This window comes from Alosa pseudoharengus, unplaced genomic scaffold (genome assembly GCF_046254945.1).
Source record: "Alosa pseudoharengus isolate Yale_2024_CS ecotype anadromous, Long Island Sound unplaced genomic scaffold, YU_APseudo_1.1 YU_APseudo_1.1_scf_2, whole genome shotgun sequence".
Lineage (NCBI taxonomy): Eukaryota > Metazoa > Chordata > Actinopteri > Clupeiformes > Clupeidae > Alosa > Alosa pseudoharengus.
The window spans coordinates 6,685,902-6,702,847 of record NW_027468663.1 but is presented as its reverse complement, the minus strand read 5'-3'; the positions used below and the strand labels follow the sequence as shown (position 1 = coordinate 6,702,847).

Here is a 16,946-nt window from a genome sequence, read left to right as displayed (position 1 = left end):
TGCACTCAGTAGCCAAGTTATTTGTTCTATGAATCAGAGCATACCACACACACCATAAACCATCAGCACACTATTTAAACTTTAAAAACATTAAATGAAATTGAAGACATATTAAGGGGCACATTGCCACCTGGTGGTGACATCACCACCTACATTTCTGGCTCATCTCTCATCAAGTCATCTTCCCCACTTATATCCTTTTGCCTGCTCTTCAACACATACGGCTAGTTACCCAACAATGGATTAATCAGAGTCAGAGAATAAGCTTTTCGCCCCCCTGCAGATTCTCATTTAAGGACTAGACTTAACCCAAGTACAGAAAACCAGCCCTTAAGCCGTGATAGTGGCATCTCTCATGATCAGCTAAGGAAGTGAAAACAGTTAAAAGCATAGAAGCCTTCCAATCCTGACTAAAACAGCAGCAATACCCTCAGCCGACCTGGTTCACCCGGTAGGGGGTAGCCTACTGCCAACAATCTGATAACAACTGGAGCCATAACACAGACAGATTGACTTGGGATCTGTGGTGTCACACACACACACACACACACACACACACACACACACACACACACACACACACACACACACACACACACACACACACACACATCTCAAGCCATGAATGCCACTGGATTGTCTGTCTGTGCTGGTGGCCAGGAATCAGGCTGGCCAACTGGACTTATCTGCTGATGAGATAAAAAGCTTCAGCTGGGATTCTTTTTTTCCTTTTTCAAAACAAGAACAGATAACATTCATGTGACGGTTGAAAAGCCAAAGGATGCATTAAACTAGTTTAACACCATGCAGCTTGTTTGTATCTTCGTAGGACCCAACTGTCTAAAACAAAAGGAAAAGCAACTGCCTTATCAGAAGCTGTTACAGGACACAGGCTGTTCTTGCTTTTTTATGATCTAAAGTAAAAAGCATAAAAATGTTTGCCCTCCCATTTACACAAGGATACTGTTCTCCCCCTCTCACCGCCACCTCTCATGAGGACCCCTCTGAAGCCTGAGTTAATTGAAGAGATTTCTGAAGAGCCATAAGAGGCATTTTGTCCAGGAATTTGATGGATTCCATGTCTCCCCTCAAGGGCCACTCAGCCTTGGGCTTGACAGCGCTTTCATACACAGAGTTGAACCAGTAATGAACCGAGCGATATGCCATCACCGTGGGCCCCGTAATATCCACCGAGCGCCAACTTGAGCTGACAACAGTGAGATAATGTTACGTTGGGCGCCTGCTCAGCGAATCTCACACTGCAGCACATTGAAAGCCGTACTGTAGCAGGGGGAGAGGGAGCGTGGGGCACTTTGAGAGCGAGGCTCAGCTTTGCACGGGCTATTGTAAACACGGCGGAGGGGCGAGCCAGAGAGAGGAGGGGAATGGCTCATCCTAGTGAAGCTAAGAGCCATTAAGATTATGAATGAGACGGGCCGTGGACGAGTCTGATAGGAATGCTTTCTACTCGCAGCCTCTCAAGGCTGGGAACATGCATCAGATGCGGGTGGCTGTCACGGCTCCCGCTCCGGGAGAATGCATAGCATTATTAGGGATAATGTGGCCCCCCTCTGGACAGATGGAGCTCTACACTACTTACTGTCTGGAGCTACTAGGTCGGCAGTTTTTATTTGCTCGTTTAAATTGGACACTCATCTCAAGTGTGTGAGTGTGGGTATGCATGAGTGAGGGATTGATAGAGGAAGAGAGAGAGAGAGAGAGAGAGAGAGAGAGAGAGAGGAGTCGCTGGAATGCCATGACTGTAGTAAGCCATTGTCGCAGTTGAAGCCTCCCCTGATGAACCGTGGCAGTCAAGGAATAAGCACCTACATAAAGTGTTCCTTTAGACCTTTATTCAGCGATGCATTTCATTTAAAAGCACTAAACAATACGGAGTGACAGCATTTCATGATACAGGCTGAACCGCATACAACACAAACATTCATGCCAAAGAAGAGAGTAGTGAACTTTTTGAAACCAGGAGAGTGTTACAAACAGAAATAAGGTACAAAACCGGCCTTTACTGTAACACGGTACAATACTACCATTAAAGTACGTTAGTGCATCTAGCTTCAAATGTCAATATGATCGTTGAAAAAAAATGATAAAAAATTGGTTAAAAAGGCAAAGTATGAAGCTACTTTTTCATAATTCTTTTTAAAACAGGACCTTTGCATTGGCAGCCAAGATGGCTGTTGAAACACATCATCAAGGTCTTCTGACTTGCAAGAGGCGGCCAGGTCTGAAATGCTGTTCTCAGACACAGGACTGACCAAACACACCTGCACACACTCACACTCAAGCCAACTCACTGGCATCCTCTTTTCCTAATAATAAACATGGTTGAAGAACAGGACATATGACTCGAGATAGTAATTAGTTCAGTTTTAACTTGTATTAGGCTGAATATAGTCTAGAAAATACTACAGAACTAAAAAAGTGATGTCCATCAAAATCCCATTAACATTTCCTCTTTTTCATTATTTTTTTCCCAATGAGGATGACCGCTTTGGAGAGAAAAAAAGCTACCCCCTTTAGACAATCTGAAATACCCCTTATTCTATATCTTGGTAACAATATAAAATAATTTATTCTATCACTACTAAAGTAGAGGCTTTGAAGTCTTGGCTTTATATTAGATTGTACTCTCTAGCTCATTTCATTTCTGTTTTTCATGACGATGCACTTAAATAAAATGGTATTTGTTTAAAAAAAAAAACAAGGTAAACGAGCACCTTATCCCCAAGGGTGTTGTAGTGTTCTTTTTGGAAGCAATGGCACAGAATCCTCTATGGTCATTAGCAAACATTTAGAAGGAAAAAAACAAATCACAAATAGCTTCATAACCTCATTGTCCATAGACCTGTAATGTGACGGTGGTAAGGGGTGAGAATACATGCCTAACCGAAAACAATCCAGTTCCAAGCCTTATTCAACATGAACACACATGTAACAGCATAATTTTGCATCAGTGGTGGGGGTTGAGGGGGTGATGAGGTGTTGCAGTAATACTCAAGGCTTGTGTGAGATTCACTGAGACCAATACTACATGTAAGACGTCATGGGCCTCCTGCAGCCTCCTTCCATTTCCACAGTGGACAGTGTGGGTGAGCTTTGCACCTCCTGTCGGCACTGCGACAGGACAAGACTCTGCCTCAACTTCTTGGGGTTTTTACTACAGGACTCGAAGCACGTCCATTCAGGACCGGATAAAACTTGAAATGCAGTACACTAAAATGGCCCCCGAAAGGACTGAGGCGAGTTATAACACGTAAGCGTCTAGCATGATAGTAGGCTTCGTGTGGAAACCCAGCTCTGCTATACTGGCCAGAACCTCAGGAGATCCACATTGAGCAGCATCCTCTACAGCTCGGCTTGCATCAGATTACATTATTGTGAAAAAGAACAAGTAGCAAGAGGACAACACAGAGTTTTTTGTAGCAACGCGAGGGTTGAGGGGCTGCTGGGGAGTGAACTGCATGCTCACATATGCAGTGACACTTACAAGGAAGGAGGACTCAGTGGAACCCTTTTCATACACGACCGCATCTGCCATTAGTGTTTACGTTCTCAACAAGGTCTACCCATACTGACCGAACCTAGGACACCAAGGTTGGCAGACAAACGGGGCACCAGTGGCTGTCTGTTCTGAATACCGGGGAGGGGGGGGGGGGCTGCTAAAGAGAACTGTTCAGCTGATACACAGACAAGGATAAGGTGTTCTTTTTTGCCAAAGTAGACAAACCAGGACAAGGCTACGCCATTAACACTGATGACTGACAGCTTAGTGGAAAAGTTGGGGGAAGTCTTGCAGACACAGGAGCGCTGTGTGCATGAGAGAAGCGGCTGGCTTGCTGGCTGGCTGGTTGGTTGACGAGCGGTGAAGAGGCCTGAAGGACGAAGCCTGGGGCTCTAGTAGAGCAGGATGCGGCGCTCGATGGCCTTGCGGCAGATGGGACACTCGCTCATGCGGTCTCCGCACAGCTGGCAGGTGCCGTGGCCGCACATGAAGATCATGTTCTTTAGCCGGTCCAGACACACCGGACACATGGTCTGTGGGAAAACAAAACAAACTCTTAGTTCCACTTGGATAACCAAGCAGAACTGAATCTATAAGAAATACATAACCACTTTCAACTCACTCCAGGTCCGGAACCACTGCAACTATGTGCTATGGCACGGAGATTACTAAGCATACCCAGGACTCGATGGTGCTGTACACTCTGTGCCTAAGCAGCTAGCACATCCTTCTTGCTAATACAGTCATTTCCTGACGATTAACCACACTTTAATCCAGTGATTTTGTAAACGTTCTGCAGCCCTGCAGTAAATACTCCAGTGTCTTTTATGTGTATGATTATATTTTTCTTAATGAGAATAAAAGCAGTATGATCAATATATCTTTTCAAGGCAAAAGTTGCCTTTATTTCACAGTGTCACAAGGAACACACAGTGTCCCCATGTATCAGTACCCCCAACAGTGAGCGAGTCCTGTCGCTGTGCCCGTCTCGTCTCGTCTCTGAGCAGCTCTCACTCACCTGCTCCTTGATGTCCTGCAGCTGCTGCTGGAGTTTCTGCACGTCAGCGTTGACGTTGGTGTTGTCCTTATCCCTCTGCAGACCCGGGATGTTGCCGCTGGCTGTGGGGGGAAGGGGGAGAGCACGTCTCATTACTCCTCAGCCAATCAGAGACAGATATGCAAGGTGCATCATGGGACAGCGCTCCCCGACAGAGCTCCAGGGGAGTAAGCTGTCGGAGGACCCTGGCTTGGCCCGGTGTGCACAACCTGAGCCCGCACCCCTCTATAACAAGATGAGCTTTGGCAAGTCTACTGCTAAGAGCTTTATAAAGGCACACTAGCCAATGGGATGGAAACCACCTGGCTCCATAGGCAAACACACACAGATAAAGAAACAGCAGTAGTTCTCCACTGGTGATCAAGATCAATATGCAATTCCGTTCAATCATTGAAAGACGTCTCTTTTGAGATATTTAGTTTTCCTTTAAGATCACAAACATTAATCAAGCAAGGATGTGCTTTACAATTCTCAGGGACACACAGATACTCTACTATAATGTACTACTAAGCCACAATGGAAATGTGGTTAGCATTGACAGGAACCTTTGTATTTTAGTGTGTGTGTGTGTGTGTGTGTTGGTGTGTGTGTATATTTGTATGGTGGAGGTGGTGGTGGGCCTCTGGGGCCAAAAGGGCTGGCCCAGTCAGAGAGGGGTTGGAGGGGTTGGGGGGGTTGGGGGTGATAAAATACTTACACCAACTTAGCGCCAGATTGTTGGGCTGGAGAAGCTCCTGCGAACCCCCTGCCACTGAGTTAGAGCCCCCTGCTGAGAAGCAACCAGTCACAGTGTTACGTCAAGCAAAGGCCGCCAGCACCTCCTGAGGCTCAGCCACAGTTTGTGCTCCTCACAGGGAGCAGAGGAGTGGCGGCAAGAAGGAGGAGGAGGAGGAGTAGAGCAAAGGAGAAGAAAATGGCCTGAGCGGCAAGCTAATCACAGCAGCTCAGAGAGGGACTGAAAGTTAAGGGGTGGGGTGGGGAGAAGATGAGAGGACATTCGCTGGTGGGGCTGTTTTGGTATTATTTGAATGTGTTGTCTGACCTCTGTGGGCAGTTTTGAGGGAAAAAATGATCTTTCACTTTCATTGATCATCAAGGCAGACAATGGGCCAGCAACTACATTTAGGAGAAGGTAGAGGAATAGGAGACAAACCTAAAGAGCCTACCGTGTGCCGAGTTACGGTGGTTGACTTTACTGGCTTAATACATAACCGCTACCAACTACCACACCGTGCCTGTACGTACAAGCCCGGCACAGGCCATGCTACTGTGGCGGGCAGCACAAAGCCATACATAGAAGTAGGTGGCATTAAAGCATGAAGCAAGGTCGTGTAGCGCTGGCATGGTGCGCAGCCAGTAATGGAGGACATCACGTGAGACGCGAGACGCCTCGGCAGAAACGGGGGGCCAAAAAAAAAAAAAAAAAAAAAAGGTGACCTGCTGCTGGTCCCGAGCGAGCCCTGAGCGTGCGTGCGGAGCTGACCTCCCCTCTGGCGTGGCTATTTAGGGTTTGTGGGCCACGTGGAGCGTTTTAAGGCCTTATCTGCCGCTAGAGTCCTGTGCACTGGATGGGATCTGGTCTGAGGGCTGGAGTGTGGGAATGTGAGAGTGCACACAGTGGCCGTGCAGACAGGCTGCTGCTGCTGTACGCCACCGTGACTTATGCAGGGGAGAAGAAGCCCTTCTATGGTGTTCTCCATCTCTCCCCCTGCCCCTGGAGTGCCAGACACAGACCATGATGACGCGCAGGGGTGTGAGGGGACGGAAAAAAGCCCTCTGCTTATCCCTGCTAGTAGGCTTGAGGAAGGAGGGGGGTGTCACCATTAGTGCTGTGTGTGTGTGTGTGTGTGTGTGTGTGTGTGTGTGTGTGTGTTTTAGTACTGAAGCCTCTTGAAGGGATGGAATTGGTGGATAAGCAGCATTCCACTATTGCTTAGACTATGTGTGCACGTGTATATATGAGTTTGTGAGTGTTTGTGTGTGCGTGAAAGAGAGAGAACGTGTGCATGTGTGTCTGTGTGTTTTCTCAGTGGTACTGTTTGAGTGTATACACGGATAGATGTGTTTGACTTGTGCACTTGGCTACATAGAAACAGATCCCTCTGCAGATTAATCTCTTTAAGAAGTGAACTTGCACCAGTTTCCCTTTTAACTCAAATCAAACCAACAAACAGGGACCATAGGAAATGTTCTCCATGGCTACGGAACAAACGGATGATAAAATAACCAACACAACGAGAACTTAATACGGAACAATTTAAAAAAGCTGGATGGAGGAATGATCCAAAAAACATCATTCATAATCATTAAACACTAAAACAATAAAAAGGGAAAAAATAATAATAAAAAAACATGATAAATAATAAAAAAACAGGCGAAGAACACATGAGAAGACCACTGAGGCCTCAAACCCATCTCCACCCTATCCAGGAGCTCCAGGACCGCAGGATGGAGGGCAGGGAGGCGGATGCTTTAATCCTTCTGGAGCGGGGCACACATGAGGCACTGGTCTCGGTCCAGGGCCAAGATAAAGAACAAAAACAATTAAATAATGAGCCCAATTTAAAAAAAAAAAAAAAAAAAAAACACTTTTCGGGACCCGCTACTCTGTGGACTTTTAGAATGAATTAAAAAAAAAAAAAAAAAAGATTAACATGATTAAGTTACATGTTATGAGTTGGGAATGTTCCATGACATTCCAGAACTCTTGGTCAGAATGCTCCAATGTGAATCCATATTTTTGGTTCTCCCTAAAGGCCCAAGGAGGGGTTTAAGGTGTGACCTGGTCTGGAAACACATTCAGAAAATAACACAGCCATAGGGGATGGGAACAAAAGCATGCGGCACACACAACACAAAAGAGGCACACAAATACACACAATCCAGAGACAAATGGGAAGGTTCAAACACTAGAGGGTAAGCGGAGGAAAAATAAAGAAAAGAGCAAAGAGAGATAGAGAGAGAGAATTAAAAGGGAACGTGTGGAAGCTTCACTCACTAAGGTCCTCATCATCATCATCATCATCATCATCATCATCATCAGTGGCATCCTCCATACCTTTCCCTCCGCAACACATGACGAAAGGAGTGCGCCGCTCCACTACCGTGCGACACTGTACACACTTCTTCATGAGACTGGCACAGTCTGCAAAAACAAACAACAACAAAAACAAACAATGGTCAGGTCAAAGTTGTGTCAATAGGTGATGCCTGCAGCCAACTACTTTGCCCAAAATCAGATCAGGTTTCATTTTTAAATGAATGGGGAGAGATCCGTCCTGTCAGGTACAGGTACTGTCCACGATTCTAATCACTTTAAAAAAAAAAAAATCTAATTCAGCGAGGGCTGTAAACTGAACTCAAATATTAACAACAACTTGCAAAACCGAATCATGGACTGCATCATTAATGGTGGGAAATTAATGCAAGTGTTGACTTGCTCACTGTATACACCACAAGCACAGAATGAAAATGTGATTGGACTGTTTGGTGTTGTATTGTTTAACATTAGACTGGAATACTCCACATGCCTTACTTTGATTATTGCCTAATCCTAATATGATTTTATTTGGGTAAAGGTAGGGCTGGGCGATATATCGGTATTACGACTACGACCGATATATTTTTGAAAACAATATGTAGTTGAGACAATATCGTAATACCGGTATTATGTCAAATAATGGGCCATTTTATCAAAGCCACTTGCTCTTCTGTGTTCAGACCATTCAGATAGCCGCAGCTCTGCTCAACTGCGCCCCTTGCGTGTGCACGTTCTCCCTCGCAGCACTACAAACTTTCAAACATGACGGACACTGAGTCAGATTTTGTTTACCTTGATCAGAGGTTGGTGCTGATGCCTATTCCGTCGGCACATCAACGGCTAGACCGAGAATTCTCGTTGTGAAATCAAAATTCCACTGGAGCTCCAAGCGGTTTTGTACACGCACATTTAAGTTACAACACTGTTTAGCAGCTACAGCTCTTCGACTCACGGTAAAATGACATTTTTGGTACACCTAGCTAATTTAAATACACTGATGAATGCTTGCGTTTAGTGACAGTAGCAGATCTAAAGTCCTCAGGGAGACAACCTAAACGCTGATTTTATTAAGAGGATATGCACGCGACTCGCGAGCAGTTAGTATGGAAGCATATGAGTAGCTTTTTTCAAATGAGAATGCAATCTGCAATATGCAATTCAAAAAGACATTACATTATGCAATTGACAATTCATTATGCAATTTAATATTGCAATTTGCAATAATATCCAACAAATTGTATTTTAATCTGCAAAGTGACAATGAAATCCTAAAATCAATTCCAATAATTTTGGTTAAAAAATTGAATAAACATGGATTGAATTGCATTCCATTTTGCCATGGTACTTCAGTCTCAAAATTCAAATGGCAATTCATTTTGCATTTCAATTTTCAATATTCAGTTTCATCATTTAACTGTCAATTCGTTTTGCAATTTAATATTTAAAGTGCAATGTAGGATTGCATTTTAAAAACATATTTGGCAAAACTGTCAATGCCAGCTTGAAAAGATTTTGGATTATTTTGGGCAAAACGTTTTGCCATCGTTTTGAGGCATTTTATTCAAATGGAAAAGAAATAGCACCCCCCGTGATTGCATTGCACTTTGGTCACGCTCTTTGTGTTGCAAAATTCAAATGGCCATTCAATCTGCCAAACGCATTGCAATCTGTCAAGTCACTCGTCAAGGCGGGAACTAGGCTACGTCACCTCCGTGTTAACGTCTTCTTACCAGAGCCCGTCTACGGGCTAATGTCTTATTAGACATTCTCTGTTCTTACCCAGTTAGCGTTTGCAATGGAGGAGTTTGCAGTCTCTGGCCGACAGACCCGGCTGTAGAGTACAGTGACAGAGGGGGCATTTGCGATTTTCAAGGGGGCACATTTTTTTTGGGGGGGGGGGGGGGGGGTGGGGGGTGTTGGCGCCGCAAACATATCATGTCACAGTTGATGAATAATGTTAACCGTGACCGCGAGTAGGCCTAGTGTCCGCGAGACCCAGCTGTGTTCTTACATTATTAAGGCTCTTATGTTGCTGCTGATAACTTTGCCAACCAGCGGCAACTTTAGTAGCATCCCTCCCCCCAGCAATTAGTAGCCTACAAATAAGCATCGTATACAACAATTCAGCGAGATAGATTTGGCCAAACGTGGGCCCGGAGCGACCGCACCCGCCGGTTTGCTTATGAGGCTAGCCAGACCACGGAGGGGAGTCTCTGTTGTGTGTGTATGTGAGAGAGAGAGAGAGAGAGCAGGGCAAGGAAAGGCTGTGAGTTTTAGCCTAACTAACGACAATGGACGACAGAGTGGGCGATCTAGCCCTACTTGTCCTGTGAACTCCAAAGAGCTCCGCGATCTCCCTAATAGGAGAGGTAACCCTCTATTCCCTCCAGTGGTAGCAGCTATCCACAGAAGGTCTCCCCACCGTCTAGCGCCCATTAGCTGTAAGGCCTCAGAAATCTTTGAACGGACCAGGTTGACATCAAATCGGACAAGTAGGGCTAGATAGCCCACTCTGTCGTCCATTTTCAGTAATCTGTCCGTTGAGTCAGACTCGTTGACACGGTGGTGTTCTACATAATCAGCCAGAGACCTTAGTGCAGCTGCAAACTTCTCCATTGCAAGCACTAACTGGGTAAGACGTAAACACGGAAGTGACGTAGCCTAGTTCCCGCCTTGACGAGAGACTTGACAGATTGCAATGCGTTTGGCATATTGAATGGCCATTTGAATTTTGCAACACAAAGAGCGTGACCAAAGTGCAATGCAATCACGGGGGGCGCTATTTCTTTTCCATTTGAATAAAATGCCTCAAAACGATGGCAAAACGTTTTGCCCAAAATAATCCAAAATCTTTTCAAGCTGGCATTGACAGTTTTGCCAAATATGTTTTAAAAATGCAATCCTACATTGCACTTTAAATATTAAATTGCAAAACGAATTGACAGTTAAATGATTAAACTGAATATTGAAAATTGAAAAGCAAAAGGAATTGCCATTTGAATTTTGAGACTGAAGTACCATGGCAAAATGGAATGCAATTCAATCCATGTTTATTCTATTTTTTAACCAAAATTATTCAAATTGATTTTAGGATTGCATTGTCACTTTGCAAATTAAAATACAATTTGTTGGAAATTATTGCAAATTGCAATATTAAATTACATAATGAATTGGCAATTGCATAATGTAATGTCATTTTGAATTGCATATTGCAGATTGCATTCTCATTTGAATAAAGCTACTCATATGCTTCCATAAGTTAGGGCATCATTTTTATGATTCCTGAAACCCCATTCAATCGTGCATAGGGATTTTTCTTACGAACCGGAACATGCAAAAATGAACGCATACAAAACGACGGTAGCGTCTATCACACTCTTGATGAGTGACTCAGTTACGTTGTTTAAGTAGCCTAATTTTTTAAAACTTTTTTTGTTGTTGATAGCAACATGTCTAGGCCATCATAGTCTACATTTGCTTGTCATCTAGGCCCTATCAAACCCTTACAGGTAAAAAAAACTGCATTGTGTGACAAAACTGCAGGTTTTTTCAATATTGTTGTGCCCAAAATAGCCTATTGCAAATTGCAGTACAATGTAGGCCTGCGTTGTCAGTCAGGGTCAACTTTTGGTCTTTTGTTATTTGCGCAGCTTTATCAGAGCAACTGTAGCCTATGCCTATTGTAGGCCTATGTTATTGTTTACACTTTTTTGCACAGCTCTGTTAGAGCAGTCTGAAATTAATATAATTAAAACTGGCTGTGTTGTCATAATTGTTGTGTCGAGTGAATATATGAAGCACTTCGCTCTTTCTGTTTGAAATATCAATATCGTATCGATATCGTATATCGCCAATCAGCCCCAAAATATCGGGATATCAGTTTTGGTCCATATCGCCCAGCCCTAGGTAAAGGCAATTAGAAAAGGCAGTGTCTTATTTGGATTATTATGGATTGGATTTATTGTCTTAATCGGGTTAATATCGGAATATTTGTGTCCATGTAAACATACTCAATAACGGACTAGCATAGATGGCCATGTCAGTCAATGTGTACTTTAGCTAAAACCCTAAAAGAAATGATTGAAGGTCCACAAGATAAGTGTAAATATTAAAGCATAACAGACATTAATCCGTACAAGAGGGACATGATTGAGCTATCCCCAATTCCTGCTGCATCTGACAAGGTGGACATCTCCACACGCACATACACACACACACACAGCACTGAGTGATTATTAGGCATAATGACTTACTCTCACAGGCGCACATGTGTCCGCAGGGCTGGAAAAGAACGGCTGCTTTCTTATCAGAGCATACCACACACTCCTCGATCTGGGGACACACACACACACAGCGATGGGCCAGGGCAGGTAAAAAACGTTCAGCATCTTGATTTGCCCTTCAATGTCCCAACACGCTGTCCTGATGCGAATGGTACAGTACAACGGGTTTCTAGGCTACTTATTTTCCCGTCCCAGATGAGATTAGATCAAATCAACTAACAAACACATTCATTGGCATAGTAACAGAATATAATGCAGTGACTGTGACTGACACTGACACAGCTATCATTGGAATCCTCATCAGTGTCCAAATATTCTTAAAACGATCAAGAGTATTTGTGAATAGGCCCAATCCGAGAGGATTACTATTCCAGTATACAGTATTCCTTAATTCTAAAACGGTCCTATTGTCAGAATGCAATCTGATTGAGAGCCTTGACCCGGGTATAAACTGCTGGTTCATCACACAACGTGGCGTGTTGCCGTACCTTAGTCCTGGACTGGACCTGGTCCTTGCAGATGAGACACTTCTTAACGCGGGGCGAGCAGAGGGAGCAGGTAGCGATGTGGCCGCAGGGCCCAAACAGGGTGTCCCTCTTCATGTCCGAACACACCATACACTCCTCCAGCGTCTCGTTGTTACTGTTCAGAGATGGGCTGCGAGAACCTACCTGCCCACTGCAGAGAGACAGGGTGGGGAGAGAGAGAGAGAGCGAGAAAGAGAGAAAGAGAGAGAGAGAAACAGTGTGTGAGAGGGGGTAACATACAAACAGCAGAAATAAATCAAGGCATTTGAGCCTATGCATGCGTTTTCCTTTCATTGCATGGCCTGGTACTGGTGACTGTACCTCGTTTTCTCCTTGTGGCACTTGGCCAGGGCCTTGCACAGGCTGGGGTCCGGGCAGAGGTCCAGGGGCGACTGGCCCTTCTTGTTGCGGATGGTGAGGTCGGCGCCGTTGGCTGCCAGAAAGCATGCAATGGAGGCGGCGCTCTTTTTCTCGGCCCCCTGGGTCCCCAGGCCCATGATTAACTGTGATGGAGGCAAGAGCACGCACATATGCACAAACAGACACACACGCACACAAACATACTCATTAGATGTGCAAGCACACTCTCCTCTCCCCTTCAATAGAATGGCGTATCCATATAAAACACGTCTGGCCAGTCTATAGCCCTGAATGTGAAATAATGGATTCTGCACGCTAGTTGAAGTGCCTTGACAGATTATTATTAGATATTTCAGCATACAAATTCCCTGTCTGGAAGTCTTTTAAATGGATAGCTGGCCTCAACCTCGGCCCCCCCCCCCCATACACCACCAGCACCGCGCCTGTGATAATAGGGTGATGGCGTGATACAGGAGAGATTTGTCACTCTGTCTGCAGTAATAAATGACAGGCGCCTGGCCTGGGAGCAGCCTCCTGTCAGGTACGCACTGATTTACAGCAGCCATTGGGGGAGGATGATGGGGGAGGATGATGAGCGTTCGGCTGGTCCCAGGTCAGCGCGCCAGCGCTAATCTCAACACGATCGAATGTGATGTGGAACGGCAGACCCGAGACCGGCGTCCAGGGATGGGCCGATGCACGACAGCACCACGCGGTGTGGAGCAGAGCGGACAGACAGAAGTGGGGTGATTTGTCAGCGACAGGTGCAAAGCTGTGGGTGTGATGGGAGGTGGGGAGTGGACCTCACTGGGGGGTACCGGAGGTGTCACAGCAGCCCCATGTCAGGGTACTGATGCTGGACAGATACGACAATGTATAAAATAGAGTACGCCAGGAAATTCCCAAGGACACAAAAGGCTTACAGCTAAGCTCCTGCTTCGAAGTATATGTGTGGATTTCTGTGTGTGTGTGTGTGTGTGTGTGTGTGTGTGTGTGTGTGTGTGTAGCCCATAAACTTTCAGTATGAGCAGTGTGAAATTCCATGTGAGTGGATGGGCCCAATTGGTTCATTTCCCTGATTGCGCTCCGTCGGCGCCTCGCTCCCTCTCAGCGCAGTCTCAGTCTGGGCTGACGGACCCGTTGAGCCGGGTAATTCAATTCTCATCTTGTACGCGCGCGACGGCAGAGCAAACGCACAGCTGATGTCTCAATTAGGCCCTGTCTGCCGCTGTGCGGTCCTCCCCTGGTGACAGAGGACACCTCCCCACCCACCTACGGGCAGGCCTTGGTGACACACACACGCAGAAACTCATACACTCACAAGAAGTTACACACACACACACACAAATACATGTACACACACACACACACACACACACAGACACACACACACACACAGACACACAGACACACAGACACACAGACACACACACACACACACACACACACACACACACACACACACACACACACACACACACACACACACACACACAGGTTTTGTCCGATTTCGGCAAAGGACTCCTACCGGTTTGTTTAGTGAGCATGTGCTTAGGCAGACAGCTTTGGAGGCGCTACACTGTAAAGCCCTTGTATCTGTCTGAAAGGCCTCATTGGGCAGGTTACTCAAGCGACTGAGGAACACCATGCACAGACCAAGACCCAATCTGTCACCGTTAGCTGGGAGAGATACAACACTACAGCCTGTCCTGACAGCTATGGAGTATAAACTCCAGTAACTTGTGGAAAGAGAGAGAGATTTGGCCTGACTGGGTAAAATCCTGCACACTTTCCCATTTTGCAGGTCGCCATCGCTGTCTATACAAAACACTCCACAGAGGCCACAAAAAGAGTCTCTGCTATTCGGAGCCACAGGCTTTGTATTGCGGTTCAGACGTTCATAATCCCCCCATCTTCAGTGAAACTTACAGTATAAGCTCCCGGAGCTCTAATTAGTAGACCAAGATAAGTTCAATACACCTATGTCATAGGTTCGATTCCCTGTAAGCAACATAAACTGATGAAAAAGCACACCTTCACTGTGCTATAAGATACTTAGACCAATCCATCTCTAAGTGGTTATGTGTGCATGTAAGTGCGCGCTGGTTTGCGATGGTGTTCCGGTGCGTGAGCGGCGTCCGTACCGTGTTCTTGGAGGGCTCCCAGGGTTCCACCTTGCTGACGTCCTGCATGTCCTGCAGCTGCCGCAGCTGGGAGAGCGTGTGGTGGCGCAGCGCCTCGTGCAGCGGCGTGTCCCCGTCCTTGTCCTGCACGTCCAGCTTGGCCTCCGCACGCACCAGGAGCTGTGGAGAACAGCGCGGGACGCACCGTGAAAAAAACACCCTCTAGGTACCATGACGTCTTCTAAACACCATCACATGACATTAGTCCAGCCCATTTCTTTTCATAGATTAATACATTAGAGAAATAATGTTGATCACAAGCATTGATCGCCATCATAACCATAAAAAGTAACCTCCCTCCCTGCAACTGAGCAGGATAAATGATTCTGTGTGGTGGACACTTACAGGACACTGCATTTTAAGAGCCTTTCAAATGAGCCACAAAAACTTCCTGGCTTTGGGTGAAGAGCTATGCTGTAGTCCCATTAGTGTCCACAAGATGGCAGCTCAACAGGCCTTCCCCAGGACTTCCTTTTCCGCCCACAGTCAGCCCCCCTGCTCTGTCCCATCCCTGTGCTCCTCCTCAGCACTCCATCAATCAGCACCGAAGGGCTCAGCCTGCCGCAGCGGGCCCACCATCTTAATGTTCACACACACACACACACACACACACACGCCACTCCGAGTGCCATTGGCAGGTGAGCAGGGAGGGCATGGGGGGACGGGACAGAGATAGCGGGAGGAGAGGGGACGTGTCAGATGGGCTGGAGATTAAGGCCAAAAGAGTGGTGCAGGAAGGACAGCACAGAGGGCTGCGGGGGGGGGGGGGGGGTCACACTTAACCTGTACACACTTTACAGATGGTTGGGGATCAGTAGGGGAAATATCCAAATGTCAAATGTAGTGTTACCGGAGGGAGGAATGGCAGGGACTCAATGAAGTGGAGGACAAAGGAGGAAGGGGAGGAGGAAGATGAGGAGCAGGAGGGCACTTACCCGAACGATCTGGGTGTGTTGGCGCTCCACTGCGAGGTGCAGCGCTGTCTGTTGGTTGACATTCTGGACGTCAAGGCTGGCACTTCCCTGAGGAGAGGAGGCACAGGGACAGGCATTACAGTGTGGACTTCCGTCACCTTCGGTGGAGCCGTTGGCTTGTGTATACACAAACAGCATAGTGCAGCACAGTGCTGTGCGCTCGCAGACTACCGTTACTAATGTGAAAGCCTAAACACAGTTTAACCCACTCAAGTAATGAACAGCCCTGTCAGACTGGTAAGAAGCATGCTGCCTCCTTCCTTGTTTTTCCATTTGCAAGCGTGGCGTTACAGTGAGTGTGTGGGCTTTCAGCATCAGCAGGACTCACATTCGTTTCCCGGACAGATTCAACGGGGGAAAAGAAATCCCATTTTCATTTCCCCCCTGCTACCTTTCCAAAAAAAAACATTTGACTACAGTGCGCTCCATTACAGGAATGACATATCCTGCAGGCTGCTCTGAAGAGGCTTGTGTGCTTTTTACTTGGTGCAGGTCGTTTATATTCAGACGCTCTCTGGGAGAGACCCGAGTGCGACGCACCACAGGGCTCGGCGCTTCTGCGCCACTGCAGATTGTGCTAAACCTGCTCCAGCCGTGGATTTTCTGAGGGGCCTGTAAGCCACGGGCACAATCAAGCCGGTCCACACAGCCATGGCACCGAGAGGGTGGCGTCCTCACTCAGCTGCTGGAATGCCGCAGTAACGGCTTTGCACGCCAACGCTAGCTAGCGCCTCCCTGCCACGGACCATCGCCGGACAGGGCCCTGGTGGACCAGGCTGGGGGTTGGTGCGGCACACGACGCAGCAACGAGAGCTAAGGGCAACGCTCCAGCTGTGGCCATCACAGAGATGGCTGATGAGGACGTAATGAGCCTCTTTGATGCCCACTGCCGACCATCTACCATCTACCCCCCGGCCTAAACAACCACACTGGTCTCTGCATCTAATGAGCTTTAGCGCTCATAGTTTCATTTTTTTTTATCAAATAAAACACACCATTTTC

The 16,946-nt window shown here is 46.6% G+C and overlaps 1 protein-coding gene across 3 annotated transcripts in view; it reads right to left on the bottom strand.

Annotated features, from left to right (window-relative positions):
- Positions 1-1,831: 1,831 nt before the first annotated feature.
- The window catches only part of mib1 (MIB E3 ubiquitin protein ligase 1), a 60,457-nt gene continuing 45,342 nt past the window's right edge, over positions 1,832-16,946 (bottom strand). For 2 of the 3 annotated variants that reach the window (XM_076293499.1, XM_076293500.1), the window contains 9 exons: positions 15,906-15,992; positions 14,932-15,090; positions 12,749-12,930; positions 12,389-12,578; positions 11,871-11,949; positions 7,576-7,722; positions 5,275-5,346; positions 4,539-4,639; positions 1,832-4,053 (listed from right to left, as the gene is read on the bottom strand). In XM_076293499.1, the coding sequence (XP_076149614.1) occupies positions 3,913-4,053; positions 4,539-4,639; positions 5,275-5,346; positions 7,576-7,722; positions 11,871-11,949; positions 12,389-12,578; positions 12,749-12,930; positions 14,932-15,090; positions 15,906-15,992 (1,158 nt within the window). In that variant the 3' untranslated portion in view covers positions 1,832-3,912. The remainder of the gene's footprint in view (positions 4,054-4,538; positions 4,640-5,274; positions 5,347-7,575; positions 7,723-11,870; positions 11,950-12,388; positions 12,579-12,748; positions 12,931-14,931; positions 15,091-15,905; positions 15,993-16,946) is intronic. The other variant, XM_076293501.1, reaches the window with a different exon arrangement.